The following is a 21,485-nucleotide window of genomic DNA, read 5'->3' as shown; positions in this document are numbered from 1 at the left end:
CCTTGGCGTCAAGGCGCCTCGTGACGTGCAGAGGCCCTTGACGTACCGAGGAGCATTGTGCTCGTGACGTCAAGAGCCTCTGCACGGCCAAGAGCGCTGCAGTTGCAAGCATTGCCGTTTGGTTGAGTAAACGCGTGACAATCTCGCCTAGTAGAAGTATCCAAGGACTGTACGCTTTGTGGCCTAAGCATAGCTTGCCCGTAACCTCCTTGGCGGCCATGCCGGTATTTTCTGTGCCCTGAGCGCTCGGTTCATCATGTCAGTTTCACACCGCAGAAGTAGGAGTTCGGGGAACCATTAAGTATAGTTTGTGTGTGTTGTGTGTGCGTTTAGACAGCCGGAAGTTAGTCGGCACCAATGATCGACTTGTATCAGCTGTAGAGCAGAAATTTAGCCAGTGAAGTACAACCGCTATAGCCTGGGGTCTTTAACGTGCATCACGCAGTAGTGATGCACGACCTCACCCCGGTACGGTGCTCATCCAGATCGAAACGAGCAGGGGTGGGGATCGAGCCGAAGATCCCTAGGTTCTGCAGTGCGATCTTTCGCTCCACGTTCTCCGAGCTGGGTCGCTAAACTCGTCAAGCACAACTTTGTGTCCGAAAGTTGCGGAACGCGCTAATTGGACTCTCGCGCCGCTGACGTCGCGCCGAGCGAGGTGTCAATCATTCGAAGCAAAGTTCATCGAGGCGCGCGTGCGGCGCGTGAGGGGCGCGAGGAGCCCGCTGATTGAACGGCTTCGCCGATGACGTAGCGCCCATTTGTCCCTACATCCCTACGCCAAGCTAAAATTAATGCTTTGCAAATTGTCCCTAGGCGACCTGCTGACGCTCAAAATCCCTCCGAAGTTTGTGTTAACAAGAAACCTCGTTTGTCGAAGTTGTCGCTGACGTCAAAGTGACGTTTCCGAACTTTGCGAGAGCCGCGGTTTGAGCTCGAGATCTTCGCTTCGGATCGAGGCGAAGTTAAACTTTGTCAACATGGCGGTGCCGTACGCTGCGGCCGAGCTTATCTTCCGCCACCGTCGGCGTCGCTACTGAGACCACTGGGGACGCCTTTCAACTCCCCGACGACGACTTTCGGCGACAGTACCGGCTATCCAAAGCCGTTGTGCGTTTACTCTGCGACGAGCTTCGTTCGCCGCCTCGGACCGTGGAACAACAAGTACTCTGCGCGCTCCGGTTCTTCGGAACCAGTAGCTTTCAAGGCATGGTGGCGACTGACGAGCACCTGCCAGTCTCCCACATGACTGTGAACCGGGCTGTCAGAGTTTTTGCGGCTGCCATCGCTTTTTTTTATTTTATTTTTTTCTGTAATATCCGAAGAGGTACTAATAAGCTGGTATACAATTCAGAATGTTGGGAAACAAACAAGAACCGCGGTAATTCTTGGGTAGGGTCGAGTCTCCCGGCAGCCGGCAGAATTATTTCCCCGAAATTCTACTGGCAGTCGTCACTCATTGGCGGTCAAATCAGTTCATCGAACGACGTGTCATCGACACATCGTTTCATCGGCACGCGATGTAATCACATGAAAGAGATTGTCTTCCGTTAGAGGTATATACGCATTAAGCATTTTCCCACCTTTAAACATGTAAGTGGGGTGTCCCATAACTAACACCCTAATAAGTGTAGCGATGGACCTTATAAAAAAAATGTAAGCTTCACACCTTTAAAAATGTGTGATTTTTTAAACATGTTTCTTAAAACGTATGATAATGCCTACACCTTTTTATAAAGATGTAAAACTACAATACCCCTTCTCGTCAGGCACGCAGCCAAGGGGAGGTGGGGGGGGGGGGCATAAGGCCTGGCCTCCCCCCCCCCCCAAATTTTCCATTTTGCTGGGGCCTCCTCTCCTCCCTCCCCCTCATAGAGCACTTTGTCATCGGCGCCCCCCCCCCCCCCCCCCCCTTTAACCGAAAATCTGGCTACGTGCCTGCTTCTCCTCAAGGTGTAATTACCACAGTACATTTCTTTTTTGGGGTGTACACAGTGGCCCGGGACCCATTAATATGACTGAACAAATAAATTACACAAACGAGTCGCCGAAACAGCACGTTGCTTCTTGGCGAGTGTCGAGGCAATATCATCCGAAAACCGGCTTCAATATTGGCCGGATGTACGGTTTTGCGCCTCGTGCCTACATCCGGCAGGTATGGGAGTACCGATGCAAATAAACGATTTATGTCTAATAGCACTGGCACCACTGATTTCTTAGGAGGCTAGATCGTGGATAGAGGCCTGTATTGCTGGGGTCGAGCGGCACCACCGGCAGTCATCGCTTGACACAACTCAATTTTATTACGTTAGTAAATTGTTCTCTACCATGAAACTTCTATCATGTTTCCGCAAATAACAGTTAATATTGTGGGCAAGAATATTAAACACGTTAGAATACCAATCTTGTTTAACTAATGTTGTGTGGTTGAGGGTCCAAGGCTACTTTGTTGGGCGTTAACTGTTATGTGTTTAATGAGACAAGGGCTACCGAGAGTTATTGTGGAGTCATCCGTGATTTCGGAGTCATCAAAGCTCAGCAAACGATAAGTTAGAATGCCTTTACTGGGGATTTTCGCATCGTTTTGACCGCTTGTACATAGTGCTTCATGGTGAAAGCTTTTTCTTTGAACTCCTGTGAGGGCTTCCGTGACAAACTGAAACTCGGAGCGTGCCGTTCAGTCGCTCGACGTGCCATTTATTTAGCAACCGAAGCAAGCGACGTCGGTAAAGTCAATCGTGCTCCGGCCAATTTTTTTTTTTAATCGATGTTCAAACGCTTGACGAATGTCTATTTGATCTCCAAGAATCCGACATAATCATCGCAGCACGTCATAAAATGCTCGCCCTCGAGCACCGCGTACAAGCTTCCAATTTTTGCGTGTTTCTTCCTTAGACTTGCGTGTATTGCCTCATGATGTACAAGGCCAAAGCAACAAGGACGAAAACGAAGGGAGAACTAGACAGGACGCGGCATATTGCCTGTCGTCAAGCAATGGCCGCCGGTGAGGCCAGTGACGGGCTCCCAATTCGCGATACAGATTTGCACTGTGAGAGTTCTAATGCATTACACCCGCCGAGTGCTGCACGGAGAACAGGCCCCGAACGAACTTGCCGAATGCACCCAGTGCAGACTGATGCTGTCGCCATAGATGTTGTAGAAAAGTACCGACCTCAAACCGAAACCAGCGCCTTTTTGTTCGACGTGATGGGTGGGAATGCGAGAGTGCAGTCGCTGCCATCGTTTGAACGTTGGTTGCTGCAACGTGGGACTTACATTTGCGATGACTTCCACTTAAGCAACTCAGCAGTCAGAGATATCTACAGACGGCGTAAGTTTCCGAAACCAGTTGACTACAAAACAGCATACGCTTGAGGAAATTGATGGCACTGTACGCGCAAGAGCTTGCTTCGTTTTAAGCATAATATTATGAGTGAATAACTGAAAGGATACGGCTTAAATCTAGTTCTTTGGAACAGCTAGCAATACGTTTCGTAAGACTTTTTATTTCCCTGGCATTGAGAACGAGATCTTTCTTAAAACAAAATATGACGGGGCGATATAGCTGCCATTCAAATATGACTTTGCTTGAGTCTCGGGCAACGTCTCCATGTTTAGCCTTCCCGGACGCTGAGTGAATCCGTCGCAGGTTTTTGCTGTGGGAGCTTTGTCGAAAAATGTTGCACTTTTCACCCATACACAAATGATGCTAGATCTCGCGGCCCCTGTGGTTGTCCTGGGCCTTCCATTACACACTGGTAGGTTTCAGCGTCTGTACGGCTACAAAACGACTCAAATTTCGCAAATAAAAGACGGGCCGTCGATTCCTTTCTTCGTGAAATATCAGAGGCTTACAATTCAAGCTCGCGTTTGAGTTTCTGGCCCGCGGGACGCGATTTCGAGCAGAAAACCAACTTTTTCTTTCAGTTCCGCTGTGCGAATGCCTCATCGTAGCAGACGAACTCTCGTCGTCTGCTCTCGCTCCTCACCTGGGCGAGGCATGACGGGATTGTCGGCGCTAGAGAGCCCAAAGACGACGTACAGCGAGCGGCGTGAACGCTCGCCTCCCCGCTCTGTCTCGTGCTCTCGTGCACCGCCTAGGGATCGCGGGGGATGTTTCGTCAAAATTTGCGAAGTTGAGCGCGCGCAGGAAGGAGGAAACTTTGCGGCGTTCTTTTGGTCACTCCCCCCGCTACGTCAAAAAGCGAAGAATGTTTTGCTCCACGAGTTTAGCTCCCAATCGGCAACCGATTCCCCACCAGTAAGTAGAAATGACTGTCAGTACCCAGCAATGGCGAAACCAGCAAGCTATGTAAATATAAGGTAACATTATTCGCAGTTCATCCGGAGGGGGTAGTGGTGTGGCTGGCGTGGCAGAGGTCTCCGCACCTTCAGATGAAGCTCCTGCATATCGTTTGCTAAGAACGGCAATCTTGATGGCGTGGAGTGCACGTTGCGAAAACACTGGATTTCTTCGCCATGCTTCACGATTCCATTTAAGCCCGAGTTGTTTATGCATTTTCTTTGTACTTCCGTATTTGGCACTGGGCCGGGAAGTATTCAACGTCAGAACCAAGCATGCTTCGACGATGCTCGAGGCACGTGCGCAGATAATTTTGTCATCATGTCTCCATGTGCGCAGCAAATACAGCGTCTTTTACATGATGTACATGCAGTGGCGTACCACCTTGTTTTTGAGTGTGGGGGGGGGGGGGGGGGGGGGCAAATTAGACCTTCCCCCCTAGGGCCGGGGGCGGTGCCCTTGGTATCCCTTGGGCGCCGCCGGCCAGTGTTTGCCTTGCCCAGTGGCAACTGTTTCAGGGGGGGGGGGGGGGGGCAAAACACATGCCTTGCCCCCCCCCCTAAGAACTAAAAGGGGGGAAAGCGCCCCCCTTGCCGCCCCCCCCCCCCCCCCCCGCCGGTTGGTACGCTGTACATGCAATGTGACGGTTGCTTCAGACATTTGCGTCAACTGCATAGGTGGTGCGGCGTTGCGTGGGGTTCCAGTACGGCACTCTGTGCTACCCTCGGTTGCCTAGCAACCACTAGTAACGTCTGGTCGTAAGCAGTGGGCTCGGTGGCTGTGCTGCGACACAGTCAACTAATCCACTCGCTTTCGCTATGCAGGTGTTTTCCTCCGTCATCACCCGTGTGCTACTTCCTGCTCTACTGATTGCCTTCCCCAGCGTCACCTAGGAATGTGTGCCTACGTACTGTGGACGCGATACCGGTGATTGCCATCTGTCCTCCCTCTGCGTGACGGCACGTGTGGCAACGCCTTCGATCGAAAACTACAACCTCGACCCAGCACAAGGAACACCATCACCATCATCAACGGACCCAGCCGAATGGACGATGCTGAAAACCGCTCACGAAGAAACAATTTAATATTTTACGGCGTTCCTGATCCCGTCCCACATGAGACTTCTGTCCAGTCCGAAGAAAAGATAATCAAGTTATGCTCTGATCATCTCCACGTGACGCTTGAACCTACAGATATAGAGCGAGCTCACCATCTCGGCCATCACACAAACGGACGCTGTCGCCCATTAATCGTAAAACTAACTTTTTTTAAAAACAAGGAGGTCATTCTTTCGAACGGCCGTAAGTTAAAGGGCACCGTCTTTAGCATTGGCGAAGATTTCTCGCGCCCCGTCCAAAACGCCCGGAAGCAGTTAGTTACATTTGCTAAAAACAAGGCAGTCCCATTCTCGCTACGCTACAAAACATTATTCATTGGCAAACAACGTTATATGTTTGACGAGTTGTCACAAACTGTCAAAGAAATTGCATAACAATCACCAATCTATCAACGACCAATAAACCGCCCTCAATCCACCCCTCGTGTAAATACTACCTTATCTGTTATCTTTACCAACATACGGAGCTTCCTTTCAAAGCGGGATCTTGTATCTAATCTCGTGTCGTCATCCAGCAGCAATATATTACTACTAACTGAAACATGGTTAACTGGCGACGTCACTGACGAAGAAGTCCTTGCTGACTTGCCAAATTTTCAAATCTTTCGAAATGATCGGAAAGGCGCACGAGGTGGAGGTGTACTCATCGCCGTTAGCCAACAGTTGTCCTGTTCTCTCATTACCATTCCCTCTGATATTGAAGCATTGTGGCTCATATGTCGGGCTTCTCCGCAAACAGTTGTACTGGGCATTTGCTACAGACCACCAAATTATAGTACCGAATTTTCCCGTAAACTAAACGACCTACTATGTCAACTTTCTGCAGAGTACCCAAATGCACGAATTCTTCTTTTTGGTGACTTTAATTTCCCAAATATTAATTGGATTGACCCATCACCCTTAAGTGTAAGCAACTCAGAAGAAAAAGAATTCATTGAGGTTTGTCTCAATTTTAATCTCACCCAGCTGGTAACAGAACCAACGCGCGTCGCTCGCGAATCTGCAAATATTTTAGATCTCGTATTAACCAATCAACCTGACAGTCTATCATCCATAAACTACCTTCGAGAGATTAGTGACCACAAAGTTATTCATGCTGTCTTTGAGCTTACTCCTGCAAAACGTCATATCGAAAAGAAAACAATTCGCCTGTACGATAAAGGAAGTTATGAAACTATAAATAACGAGCTGAACACCTTTTTTCCAGTTTTTGAAGCAACATTTCACAACCAGTCAATTCATGAAAATTGGTTGATTTTTAAAAATAAGTTAAACGAGCTAGCAAATAATTTCATCCCCTTGTTCAGTTTCCACGCAGATCAACATAAACCGTGGTTCACTAAAAGCCCCAAAAGATTAAAAAACAGAAAAAAACGTCTTTTCCGCTCAGCCAAGCTGTCGACTGGCCCTAGTGCATGGGAAAAATACTACGCGGCTGAGGATGCATATTTAACCGCAATCCGAAACGCCAAGTACTCTTTTTTCCACGTGGACCTACCAAATATGTTGATTAAAAACGCCCGAAAATTCTGGGAAGTGATAAACCCTCAGCAAAAGCGTACTGTTGCCATTATCAATGAATTGGGCGAACCTGTGAATGATGCTGAATGTGCGAACGTTTTCAATACCGCGTTTTCATCGGTTTTCACTGCAGAATCTGATGTGTCATTTACAATGCTCCCTGCAAACACCGAGTATCCAATGTCTCCCGTCACTTTTTTTGCTGATGGTATTGCGTCAGTAATTGATAACATTAAACTGTCATCATCAGCCGGCGTAGACGAAATTAATTCCAAATTTCTAAAAAATACTAAACACATCTCTGCAGCATATTTGTCCTTGTTATTCTCTCAGTCACTTTCTACAGGTAACATTCCGGAAGACTGGAAGGTGGGAAAGGTCGTTCCCGTCTACAAATCAGGTAATAAAGAATCCCCATTAAACTACCGCCCTATCTCTCTAACGAGCGTGCCTTGTAAAATCATGGAACACGTCATTTTTTCTCAAGTCATGCATTTTCTGGACTCGATCGACTTCTTCCATCCTTCGCAGCACGGCTTTCGTAAAGGATTCTCCTTCGAAACTCAGTTAGCCCTCTTTCTTCATGATCTGGACATTAACCTCGACTCTAACATACAAACTGACGCCATATTTTTAGATTTTTCAAAAGCATTTGACAAAGTACCTTATCAGCGCTTGCTACTAAAACTTGCTCAGTTGAACTTAGACTATAATATCTTACGATGGATCAAAGAATTTCTTAACAACCGCTCCCAATCTGTCCTAGTTAACAACCAGTCTTCTAATCTCATCCCAGTCACATCGGGCGTCCCCCAAGGGTCTGTTCTTGGTCCGCTTTTATTTTTAATATATATTAATGATTTACCGCAACATTCATCTTGTAATATTCGCATGTTTGCAGATGACTGCGTCATCTACCATTCCATCACTAACGTATCGAACCAATCTGCTCTCCAAAACGACCTTAACCGCGTGCTGCAATGGTGCGACCGTTGGTTAATGTCACTTAACTCTACTAAATGTAAAGTTATGTCCTTTCACCGCCGCCGCAATCCCCTTTTCTTTCCCTAAACCATCACTACCACCCCCGTACACTCTAAGAAAAAATGGAGGAAAAAAGTAGCAACGGCGCGCCTTCCTCCCTTCTACCGACGCGCCCCCAAGCGGACACGAGAAAAGGGGAGGAACGAAATGTTTTTCTCCTTCTCCAGGCAGACGGGAGAAAGCTTTCATCCTCCCGACTCATCGTCTTTCGGTTTCGTTTTTCGAGCAGGTCGCGCGCGTTGCTTAATAAATAGCTGTTGAGTTGATTGAGCTTCAGCGGCAGCGAAGGCCGCCTGTAATTCCATCTTCTAGTTTAAACGTCCAGAACATTTCGGTTGCATTGACGTTTTTATCACTAATTTTATCAAACGAGCAAACGAAGCCGCTAGAAACAGCGAAGTTCGGAGCAGTGCCAGCAGCGCCACGTACACTGGGGGATGGCCGTCTCCGGATTGCGTGACTCGCGCGCAAGGAGGTTAGAAGTACTCTCGCGCGGCACGGAACGACGGAACTACAGCCACTGCAGGTTGCAGCACTACAGACTACAGTAGCGAAAGCACGCGGAACTGTGTCGACGTTTTCGACGTATGGAAACTGCAGGAACTGCGTCCAAGACAGGCAGGCTTTGCTGCCGGCTGCCTGGGTGCCTTCCCCCCTGAGTTCGGTTCTGTTTTCCGATGCCGAGTGCAACCGGCGTTCAACGTGGTTTTGTGTTTGTGCGTGTCAGCAACATAGCTGCAACATCGTGATGACAGTGTTGGGTTGTGAACAGAAGACTGGAATTATCGCCGATGTGACCATGTGTTCGCGTATCAGTGGTGTAACAAGAAGATGAGATCGTAAACTGTTGGGCATTAATGCCGCTGGTCGGGTTGTGATCGGAGGGGGCGGGGTGTCGCAGGTTGACATTCCGCTTTACATTAAAAAGTTTAATACCACTTGAGAGATTACGTGCAATCGATCAACGTGCGGATAGTCATGTTGGAACGCTGGTCTGAACAGTAGAAGCTCCTACCGTACAGTGGCCAATGTGACTGTCGGAATTGTCTCGTCCCCGACAGCGATTGCGCTCAGGGGCAAGGACTGAACAGTACGAAAGCGTGACGTAAAGTGCGTATATTTACAGTATGGAATTTCGGCATTAAAAACAATAGTAGGTAAAATCGAAAAAAAAGCTACCCTTAATTTTGCTGTTTAATTATACTACGGTTGCTGGAGAAACTGCCCTCCGTGGCGCGCTGGGATGAGCGCTAGAAGTTTTCGGGCTCGCCACGGCGTAGTTCCGTACACTTAACACCTGCCGCAAGTCGCGGCTTTGACTGCATTCAAGTTGATCGAAAAGCAATTTCTCAGTCCGTGAAGCATCACTTCCAGCTGACTGAATATCCACTCTACAGAGATTAATTCAAACGGCAATTGCAGCTTCGCGCGAACAGCACAAATAGAAAAACAAATAGAAATACAAGCCACGACTTGCCGTGTGGGGAAACAAACTCATGACTTCGAACCGCATTGGAGCGGCTTGATTTATTGGCTTTCAAATAATTACGGCATGATTGAGCGTTTACTTTTTAATAAGAGATTCAACCCCTGAGCCATTCAAAATACTCTCAGAGGTATGACATTGCAGGGAAAAAATCAACATGCTGGGAATATTTTTTATTGCTTAGGGAGTCACCGAAAAGTTCCGCACGTTCAAAACGACCAGTATAAAAGACGGAAACGCAGAGCACGGGTGTAGTGTTCGGGTTAGTGTGGTGTTCCGTTGAATTGATATTTGTGTGTGCAGTGCATGTGCTTAATGTATGTTCACCTGATGTTGTAATAAGTGTATGGGTGTCATGTGTGTATAGTAGGGGGTCCTCAAGCACAGTAGTGGCCTGAGAGAAGCAAATTATTTTTTGTAGAACATGAATTGGGCGGTACCTAGCGCCACCTAGCCTAGCTACTTGCAATTACTCTGCTTGACCCCGCCATCTGGTGGCTAGCGATTTAACCTTCTATCACGCTACGCGATAAACAGCGGCTTCGAGTTCGTTCTTTCGAGAGCGACTTCTGGTTTCGCGGAGTGAGTTTGCCCTTCTCCGTGATGTGCGGTTGACGAAGGAATTGTGACTCGAGGAACACCAAAGGTAAGACGCAAAGTGCGCGAAGTAACTACGTATCGGTTGTCTCCGTTTAACATCGCAGTGCTGTCGACGAGAAGACTGAGTAACTGCTTTCGAAACGCAGGTGTCCGTACCTGTGGGGGGAGTCTGGCTTCGGAAATAAACACAGTTTGCGGAAAGCTGGTGTTACGCTTTTATTTGCTGCTGCTCTCGTCCCGTACAAGAGACGTAGCGTCCTCGTTAAGCCTTATTGGGCTCGATTTTCTCGATTCGGGGCCGCCATATTGAGATGCAAGCGACGGTGGAACTTTGCTCCCCTGCTTCAGGGACGAAGGTTTCTCCCTTTCTAAAGGAACATAGGTTACAAGACCGTTCCTCCCGTAAGGGAGGACTATCCGTACCCTTTTTTCTAAGAGTGTAGAATTAACCGAATCATATAAATACCTTGGTGTCACCCTTTGCAGCGATTTATCTTGGCGTACGCATATTACTAACATTACCTCATCTGCTAACAAAACCCTGGGATTCCTTAAACGTCAACTACGCCACGCCCCTCAGGAAGTAAGACTACTCGCCTACAAATCACTAATAAGATCAAAGCTTGAATATGCATCCGCCGTCTGGGACCCTCACCAAGTATACCTCATCAACGCAATCGAAGCAGTCCAAAATTGCGCAACTAGATTCATTCATTCTTCATACTCGTACCATACCAGCGTATCACCCCTGAAAGCTGAATCAGGTTTACTTAGTCTCGCTTGTCGTCGCCGCATCGCTACCCTCTGTTTGTTTCACAAGTTATTTAATTCCCTCCTCTGTATCTCACCTTACATCGTACCTCCCACACGCATATCTCACCGCACCAGTCATCCTCTCCAGGTTGCTCGCCCACGCGCTCGCACTGTCACTTTTTCTGCGTCATTCTTCCCCCGAGCAGCTCCAGACTGGAACGGCCTTCCCCACCACATTGCTGCCATCACCTGCCCATCAATCTTCTTCGAAAATGTTACCAATCATCTCTCATCCTGAAGACCATAGCACCTATGTTTGATTATTTTTGTAACCCCACCCCTTATGTAATACCCCCTAAAAGGGGGTCTTTAAGGTAATAAAATGAAATGAAATGAAAAATGAAGTTGTAATCGGTCCTAAGTAGTGCAGTCGGTCCTAATCAAAACACTGATATCTGAACCTCCCTTTATATCGACTTCTTGGGCCGTGTTGCCTGACTTTTACTCAACATTTCTAAATATTGGGGAAAAAAAAAAGTAATTTGTGAAGTGTTTCGTCTCATACTTTTTTTGCTGCATAATTTCGAGCAGCTATATTAGATTAATCGAGTGTCCTACAGTTTTTATTTGTCGTGATGTTCTTACTCAAAGAGTGTTTTACTTATTTGCACGATACACGATTTTCCCGAAAGAGTGTTAAAATGTAGAAATTGCGTTGCGTTTCTGCTAAAATTGTTAATGGCTGAGAGAACGTACCCGAGCTCTTTCGTTTCGTGTATGTGTTTTTAAAAAGTGTTTATACAGTATTTCGACTGAATCCCCCCTCCTCTAATGTCCAGAAATGGACCCGAAAGGTACTTCGAACAGATAAATAAACAAAGTAAACAAATACACTTTTCATTATTTAATTCGTTTCGTATTGTGAAATAATACGCCCCATAAATACTGCAACCTTATTCCGCTAGGCAGATTCGGCACATTTTTCATTCCTCCGTTTGGGCGTAACAGTCAAACTTTAATCGAAAATTTCGTCGAAACTTCGCGTTTCAAGTTCGAAAAAGTCGAAATTGTTCAAATTCGAAATCTCGGCATGTTTGCGATACCCCTAGTAATGGTGCTACAAAATAAAAAAATACATAAAGAGTGAATGGCATCTCCGTGAGCACGAACCAGGTCATCAGCCAAAAAGAAGATGATATTTGGCGGTGTGGAGGAGGGCTTGGTGATCACTGATGCCTGAACAGAAATCACGTGGTGTAGCCTGCAACAAATATCACATCAAAGCGTTATCATTCTGAAAATATGAAGTTTTCCTGAACTGCGCGTACGGCTCCGACTCATAAATGCGATCAATAACGGCGTTTACATGAACGCGACAGTATAGAGCATCGAATGCGAAGGGAGCGAATTATACGCGCCGAGTACCTCTACGTTTTCCTCTACACGCCCAATCACAATCGTCGAATTTTGATTCGACCGGCTACGCTCGCATTCACGGCTGGATTTACATGGAGGATGCGACCGTAGCGCATCGACTCGAGATTTTACCGTATTGATTGGTTGGAGGTGGGTAGAAGAGGAAGAGGTAGGGAGCAGTGTGTGTGTGTGATTGGTCCTTTCTCGATTACATGCGCTGCGATCGCATTCATGTAAGCCCAGCTCATAACTGAGGATACATAGATTTAACCGTAACGTGTCGAATCGAGATATGAGGATTTTGATTGTATAGAACTGCAAGAAGCAGAGGGACTGGGCGCGTATGATCGGTTCCCTCTCAATTCGATCCGCTGTTGTAGTATTTGCGTAAACGCATCCCTGGTAATTACGGGTAATGATAAATACAAAATATAGACTGTTGGCATCAAGGCTGATTGCTAAGTCACTGACAGCTTAAAAAACGCAGGACGGGGCCAGTGCCGAGCATCTTATTATCGCTTCGTATGCCATGAAATCGCTGTATTAACCAATACAAAAAACAAAGAAACGTTACAAGAAGCTTTAACATAACGCACGAAATTCGGAAGATTAGAATATAGTTTGACACATTTGTTCATTAAACGAACCACGGGTATTTCTTGGATTGTAAAGGCGCTTTTAACAGAATTGTGTTCGTTTATTTCGAATTTCGGACAGTACGAAATTTTCTTGAAACTGATGCAAAAGAGGTCGCCTGACTAGATCCCATCACACTTGCAACACTATCAGCACAAATATAGCAGCACAAAAACTGCAAATACAGTTGTATATAACCCCCCCCCCCCCCCCCCACCACCACCAAAAAAAAAAAAGTTACATCGCTAGAGAGAACAATAAAATTTTGCGAAATAAATGTTCTAGTTAATTCTAAATGTCATCAGACAGGAAGTGAGTTCTATTATATTAATAGGCTCCTGTAGAACTTCCCCTCAATCCAGAGTCTAGACACTATGGGGCATCCGCGCCCTACGTCTCCTTTAGGCTGTTCCTAGCACCGCAAAATGTTTCTTTCAGATGAGCAACTGCGTAAATAGTTATACTTACAGGACTACTTATAAAATTAAGTCCAACATTAGCTATTACTGTTCTAGGAGCGCATCTGTATGAGACAAAAATGTGCGACAACAAAAAAGAAGGACACAAGCAAGAAGCAACACCATGAACGATGGTTCCGTAACACTCGATAAACATAACATTTGATGTCCGAAGTGGAATCATGGAAACACGCAGCACCTTCCAGTCTAACCATGTCCTGGAGGCGACCAGTATACCTACAAGCATATATAGTTAGCCAGCTTGCGAGAGGAGCAGAGCCGTCGCCAGGGGGGAAGCTCCCACAAAGAAATAGAGAGATCTATCTCCCGAGGTTGACGTGCAACGTGGGACTGCATGGTCACAGCATCGATCAACAAAACTAAAAACCTACTACGACACTGCCACAGTACGATGAGAACACTGGGGCATTGGGTGACGGCGGCACAAAGAGCGGGGTTTCACTAGCCATTCATAGTGCAGGAGCTACGGTGAATGACTACGAACATCAAAAGATTGCTTCCGATAAGGCAAATGTATGGCAGTATCAACGTGCTTTACCTCCTAAGAAGATGGCTGTGGAGCTCAATACATACGTGAAACCCATTTAGAACGAACCCACGTACAGCGAATTATTGTCGATATCGAACTGACAGAAAATTTAAATAAAAATGCATGTAAAAAGTACTTTTTACAACGAACAACATATTGGCTGTATCGAACTTTTTCCTCCCGGGAGGGCTTCCAAAAACGCGGAAACAATTGTCTTCTAGCCTGTCCCGTGCCCCCCCCCCCCCCCCCCCAAAAAAAAAAAAGAAAAAAAAAAAAAAAGAAACGAGAAAGAGAGAAAATTTTAAAAGCTGAAGTTGCGAACAGAATTGAGCGAAAAGAAACAATTCAGAAAGGGAGAACGCTAAAAAATACACTCTGCACGCGCGCATAGAAAAAAAAAAAAAAAAAAAAGAACTTCATCCCAAAACAGTTGCCTACGAAGAGAAGCGATTCAGAAAGGGAAATAAGCAAAAGAACAAACTCTGCTTTCAACGAACGCATCATGGAAGTTCGTTGTAAATGGATTTTGCTATATCGAATTACTTGCTATATCGAGCTGATCGTCGCGTTTCCTGCGGTTCGTTGTAAACGGGTTTGACTGTATTACGAACGCAGCCCCTGTAGTGCCTTCCATTTGCGCTTTGAACTAGTTGCTGGCTTGAGTGAATAGACCACGACGTCACGAGAAGTTTCTTGGCATCCAGGCTCTAAGGGCGTGCTTCAGAGCTGCTTGAAAATCTTCTTTCTGGTTTACAGCAATAATACAAGACCCCCGTGTATTCTATGGAACGGCGCTTTGACGAAAAAACATGTTCGGTGATTTTACCGTGCCACAATCCAATCTCGCATTTCAGGGAAAAGAGGAGTCGTTGTCAGAACTCACCACTGGCATTGAGAGACTTCCACGCCTCACCTATAATAGCTGTACAACATCGGAACTAGACTGTATTGTTGTGGGCCACTTTGCGGACGTCGTTGATGACCCTCAGGTACAACAAATTGTATGCTTGCCATTGCCTGCCTGAGTTAGGCTGTGGCACGAGCCATGGGCATAGAAGCAACACGGAAAGCCGTGGGTGCCCGGGCGGGTCAGAATGCCATGTGATTTTCAGTCAGGCGTGTTGACTGCGTTACCCCCGGTTCGACTCCGTAATATCAATCGACAAGCCTCCCAAGATCCCGTAGTTATCGGGGTAAAAAGTACGCCAAAGACCATCTCCTTCGTGCGTGCGCTGCTGGCGAGTGGGTTAGATTCAGAGGTATTGCAGGCGGTGTACCGATGAAGAAAGAGGGCGGGTCCATTCTGCACAGGGAAACTTGTCTGAAAAGAGAGAGAAAGAAAGAGAGCCGGTCCCAGCGCTGCAGATCCTAAAGTTACGTGCCGACAAAGATGGACTTTTTATAGAAGGGGATGTACAAGGCTTCCCATGGATAATGCTGATTGACACTGGAGCCATCACTCCCTTCGCTAGGCCTGGATGTGTTTAAATGAAAAGAACTCCCGTAGTGTTGTACGTATGCCATTGCATGTGTTCACTGCGAACCATCATCATGTCATGAGACCTTAAACTTTTTAGTCGCGCTACAATTCACAGAAGTCATGTCACTTACGTTGCCAATATATTTAAAGAATGTATTATCGGACTTGATTTTTTACAAAGCTAATGGTTGTTCTCTCCCAAGAACCACAGATGGAACCATCGCATCGACTTGTGCAGTCAACCGCCAATGTTGGCCAAGAGAGGAAAACTTCTGCTTTGCTCCAACCCCAATCTGATCTCACCAAAAACGAGATAGACATAACTGTTCGGACGGTATTGTGGTCGCTGCTGGAGATGTCATGTTCGAGGTTGTTTCTGGACTTCAAGAACCTTCGAAGGTTTCAACAAGGGATATGTTCATTTCCGCGCCACCAATATAACGAATGAAGCGCTCCAGTTTAGGGAGGGTTGTTCAATTCCACAGTGGTCTGGTGATGTGAATTTTACTCTCCCTTGGAAGTATCTAACCCACCTCGTGAAAAATTAGCTGCCCATGTCCTTAATGGAAGTAGCATGCGGCTCCAAATATGACCTCGATCAAGCACAACAACTCCTCAGCTTATTCAATAAATACAAAGATACGTGTGCGAGACGGGACGGACAAGAGTGACTCGCCGACGCAATGATAGCATAGGTGCTGATCCGATGAAGCAAAAACCTCTAACAATTTCATTACCAAAACGAAGCGAAATCGGCCAGATATATATATATAATATAGAAAATGCAACAATGATCAAATGAAATGCCCTGCCATATTTTATGGTTTCTCAACTTTGTATGACTTTCGGTTGGTTTCTATCGCCTGTATTGCTGGAGAATAATTGATTAAAGAGCATTTTTAAGCAATCATAAAATAGCGCAAAATCAAAAAAGACAGGGACACCAAGTAAACAAGACAAGTGCGAACGCGTGTCCTGTTTGTTTCCCTGCCTCTTTTTCACTATTTTATATGTATAACTAAGATGAATCAACCAGCCCCGCCACGTACCTAACTAAAGGTTTTAAGCAGCCCCCTCGAGCGCATCAGAGAGGCGAAGTGAAACACGTGACAGCTTCGTACAAGATGAGTACGCTACGCTATCACTTGTCACGCTCCTACTTTCTCAATGGCTTACTCGGATAGGCGACACAACCGAGGGCCCCGTAATATAGGAGTTCGGATATTGGATAAAATACCAACTCACCAGGTAAAGAAAATGACTGAAAGCACAAGGGCAACACAAATGCCAATCCCAAACTTTATCGCGGCTCTCATTGTACGTGAGGTAAGGGTTCGCCTGAGCCGTTCGATCTTTCATAGACCCGAAGCTTTCCACTCTCTTTTCATATTGTCACAGGTGTTGTCACAATCCACCGTTTTCCGGTTTTCCGGTTCGAGAGTACAAAACGCACGTGTTGTCTGGTTATATTAGACTGCGGGGGAAAACAAGGCAGCAATTTTGTTGCTGATTTGTTTTCCATGTGCCTGGAAGATTTTAAAGCGCTATGCTGCGTTTGAATGTCGGAATCGGCACCGGCCGGGGAGAAGATAAGTTTATTTTTGGTTTCTTTTGAAAAAAATCAACCTTGGTGGAAAAACGGCGTAGGTTTGAGCGGCGAAGGGGGTTGACTCGTGTTTGGAGAGAAATGAGCATACCCTTCTACTGTGAGCGATTTAATTAATTTTCCCCGATAACCTCAATTTCGCAAATTTCTCGACTTTACTAATACCGCCAAAAATAGAAAAAAAACGTAGGAAACAACCCCTAATCGCCATATACCCTCCCCGCGAATTACTCACAAAATTTCCTAAATATCGAGCCCGAAAAAATAAAATTGTTTACAGTATGCACTTCATTAGAGGTCAATCAGTTTAATCGCAGCTCCAAAATCTTCGCCTTTAAGAGTGGAACACGATAGCGTTAACGGTCCCGGTTCGCATCGCCTTCTCATCCGCTTCTCGTGCTCTCCTTATCATTGAGCAGGGCGTGGGGCGGACATGGCCTAGGCTTCTTCTTACGGCAGCGACAGCGAACACACGCAGAATCATGTTCTCCGTCGGAGCGGTATCAGCGGCTGATAACCGTGGTTTTTCAGCGGCAGCCAAAATCCTGGATTGTTGAGTTGTTCTTCCAACCTGCCCATGGGCATGTACGCTCTCAACACCGTGTTCCTACAGTGTGATATCAGCGGACGCCCTTATCGCATCCAAGATTTTCGGGACGGATTGAGCAAGGCCGGCGAGTTCAGGGACATCGTCGCGTGCGGTTCATACCAAATAAATCATGTTCGTCTGGTCACCCTCACGTTGCTCGCCGCGAAGTACAAGCTGGTGGCCGTAAAAATACTTGAGGTCAAGGCCTAGAAGTGCGTTGTGATCGACCCCTCCAAGTCGGAGGTGCGTATCAAGTTGCACTGGGTTCCTTTTCTTCTTACTGACGAACACGTACGCAAAGCTCTCGAGCCTTATCGTAAGTTCCACGAGATCACCCGAGAGACGCAAAGTCAGGAGCTTTGAAGGGATCCAGTGAAGGGATCCACTGTACTTCTACACTTCCAATTTTGGTCTGTATTTAAGCGAATGCGTCACTTTTCTTCTCCTGGAAGTATACCCCCGATTTGAGGCTACTTCTGCTGAAATGGCCCCTCTTTTCTTTGCCCCCCTATGCTCCCGAGATACATCTTGGCGTCGTGCTATGGCCTGCCTTGAACACCTTATCCCACCAGCTTTTTGGTTTGTGCTTTTGTTTTCGCTTTCCTATTTGTTCATTTTGACATCTCTCAAATGGCTTCCTAAAAATTCCTACTAGTTCCTCATACGTCCATTTTCTTTCTGGTTGTTTAGATATTTCTAAACAACCAGAAAGAAAATGGACGTATGAGGAACTAGTAGGCATTTTTATGAAGAAATTTGAGATACTTTGTTCTCAAACTTTTTGGATACTTCCTGTGGCTAAGTTTCTTAAAGGCTCCACTTACCTTCCCGTTTCTGATCTTCTTGTTGGGGCTGTGATGTGTCAAATCTACTTTTCATTCTTTCAACGTTGTGCACAGTGTTGCCTACTCAAAGATCTAGAACCCGCAATAGGAATCAGTAAAAAAATTTACTAAAAACAGCTAAACATAAACCAAGAGAAAGTGACCTTTTTATTACACATTTTGCTCTAATTAGTCTGGAACCAGTTTGATAAGCAAAAGAACGCAGAAAAGTGAGCTCTCAATTTTTCTCTTGGAATTCTCCCATGCACATAACGATATTCACTGCTTTGTCTTGTCTTCGCTGGCAGGTGCGCTGCACACCTGTGGACGCACACCTGCAAGATTCTCACCTTTTGTGTAACAGCAACATCTCTAGCTTCTCAATAACATCTCCAATATCCTACAGCCCGCTTTTATTTAAAGTTCCGTGCGTACTTTACTGGGCCCATTTTAACATGAAATATTTAAAAACCTCCATACATTCACGCACAAATCAATTCAAAGCGTGTTCCCATGCCTGCCACTGTAACATGTCAATAGCGTCGCAAGCGTTACCCTTCTTAACAACAATAACAATTTGCTGAGCGAAAGCGAAGATGACGACCCTTATTTATAATTGAAAAATTAAAACTGCAATATCTCCAGAAAGAACGCGAGCAACTTAAAATTCGCTAGAAATCCCGCCACCCTGAAAAGGGCAATTTTTCTTGCAAGACAATTCACTAAAAAAAAAACCCACTAGACCTAGCATAAAAAACTGCTAAATTGGCAACGGTGGTTCCGTGCTCTTCATCCTCGCACATTCTCATAAAAAAGCCGACGACTTTGCATCACGCAGTGTGTCGATGAAAGTGTACGTCACAGCACGCAGGCAGTTGGAGACTCCAAGCAATTAGCCTCCGGGAAAAGTTAAAGTGGGGTATAACGCATGATGGAAGCCGAGAATTGATATCTGTCAGGATTGAGCCTTTTTTTATTCATGGGGCATCCACATTTTGGCATCGCTGCTACATTGACACAGGACAAACAAAGCCCCCAGGCAGCTGGCTCCTGAGATCTTCCTCTTTCTTGGGAATGAACTCGGAATTTTAGCACAATTCAGTATTCATTAATCAGGAAAGAGCACTCTTTTTTATGTTCTCGTAGGACTTTTTTTTAAATTAAAACTCGACTCCTTGGGCGGAATCACAGTTTGTTCACGATCATAAAAGGAACTAAAAAATAAAACGAGTTATGACCCTCAATATTTAAAAACGAAAACCAGTGCTCACAACCATAAACCTTCCTATCTTTTTTTTTTTCTTTTTTTCAGAAATAAACTACGTATTGCCGAACGCTAAGTCTACGCCCAAATGTAGTGCTATAGCGGCCCGGACACAGAAGTTTAGGAACGAACCGTCTTCTTATTCAAAAGTTACGTCATTTTCATAACCTTTCAATAGACCGATCTCACAAGGAGTTGCACGACGCCACCGCTGCCGCGGTTTATTCTGGTACCTGTAGTTCTCCCCAGTTTTCTGGCCGCGTCAAGGCGCGTTGTACAGCCGGCGTTTGTCAATTTTCAGGTTAGCACGAGTCTTTTAGTCGGCCGTTTACTCACGGTTTTTAGTGGGCGTCTTCACCCGTTCTGTGTCAAGGTGCTACAATAACAGCACCAGGCAAAAAGGCATCGGATTTTATGTCTTCCCGAAAGAAAGCAGCCCACGAAAAGAGTGTCTAAAAAAGGTCAAGAGAGCGGTAGAAGAGCGGCAGGAAAAAGAGTTTTTAGATTTGTTTCGTTGTTTGATTCATAATTTATATTCACCCCATTGCACGATAACTAAAGAGGGTAAGCTTACACAGGGCATGAGCCGTAGTAGGGCGTGATAAAGTGTTCCGTACGTTGGAATCTCCCTGAGCACTCGCTCCGTAGCGCTATATCCGTTGGTCTATCTCAATCGGAACTTCCACACTGCCTTGCTGCGACGGTTTTTAATACAATGTTTGCTTGATGCATATTGGTGGTTACAACTGTTATAGATACGACATGTTTTGAGCACAACTATGCTTCGAAAAGATCAGTGTGAAATAAACTTAAAATAAAATGACTTTTTCCAAATCAGACTTAATTTTTTTTTTTTTGGTGGGCTATTATGCCACAACCTGATTTTGCCTGGCGTTACTGATCCATTCTGTATTAACACCAATCGACACAGCGGAAAAAAAAACATTTTACCGTTAACCAAATAAAATTGAATAGAAACTGTACACAAAAGCTCATCTCTACCCGAAGTTCTCAGGCATCTCGCATGGTTACGTTTTATTTTGACAAATGCGAGTTGTTACGGCTCTTCAGGCAGGTTCTTTTTGTGGATCGTTTCTTTGTGTGCAGGCTTCCCCCCGCAGTTCACCTGTACCCTGTCGCAAAGGCTGTCAACCAGAATAAAACGAGTTTTAAAAAACTATCGCTCTCCGAGAATGTCTATTGAGCTCGTTTTCCTTGTCGAATAAAAGTTATGCCCAAGCCTGCGCACTACATAGCTCAGTATTTCACCGACACATTTGACGCTGTTCCATGGTGCTACACCGAGCCGATAGTCCCTCGAATTTTGTGCTCTTTCACGTTGAGGTAGATATTCACTTGCTTCCAAGTTTATTGAGACGTATGAGCACCCGGAGTGCACGAGGGAGTAGCGGTCTCGTTGTTTTTCCCGCTGTTGCAGTAAGACCACCGCGTGAACGCAGTGGGTTCACGCGCGTTCACGAAGGCGAAGAAGCGGACGACGACTAAGCAGACGACAAAGCGATTCTAAAACGATAAGACAACCAAAACTGTTTTTTTTTTTTTTGCGCTTGATGACAAACTAAGGCATCACAAACAACACAATCGTATAAAATGCTGATATGCAGGAGAATCCAAGCTAACACCACGGCTTCCCAAACTATGATGTACGCCCACATGAGCACTTTTCAGCCGGGAAGCCGGAGAGCGATGACTACAAGTAGCATGGCGGCGGCAATACTTCCGGAATGCGCGCGCCTGCGCAGTTCGCTTGGGGCATCGGTCTATTGGAAAGCGGGAGCCGTTCCCGCTTGGCTGGCGCCATTCATTTCTATGTATTC

At 46.0% G+C, this 21,485-nt stretch overlaps 1 protein-coding gene across 1 annotated transcript in view; it reads right to left on the bottom strand.

The window, feature by feature from the left end:
* The window catches only part of LOC120838355 (arylsulfatase B-like), a 51,415-nt gene extending 32,662 nt beyond the window's left edge, over positions 1 to 18,753 (bottom strand). Inside the window, exons 1-2 of the mRNA XM_040208230.2 lie at positions 18,734 to 18,753; positions 11,995 to 12,085 (exon numbers count right to left, since the gene is read on the bottom strand). Of these exons, the coding sequence (XP_040064164.2) occupies positions 11,995 to 12,085; positions 18,734 to 18,753 (111 nt within the window). The remainder of the gene's footprint in view (positions 1 to 11,994; positions 12,086 to 18,733) is intronic.
* Between the last annotated feature and the right edge of the window lie 2,732 nt (positions 18,754 to 21,485).

Source organism: Ixodes scapularis, unplaced genomic scaffold, assembly GCF_016920785.2.
Source record: "Ixodes scapularis isolate PalLabHiFi unplaced genomic scaffold, ASM1692078v2 PGA_scaffold6__148_contigs__length_123643588, whole genome shotgun sequence".
Taxonomy (NCBI): Eukaryota; Metazoa; Arthropoda; class Arachnida; order Ixodida; family Ixodidae; genus Ixodes; species Ixodes scapularis.
The sequence above is the reverse complement of the archived record's forward strand: the minus strand, read 5'-3'. Positions and strand labels throughout refer to the sequence as shown.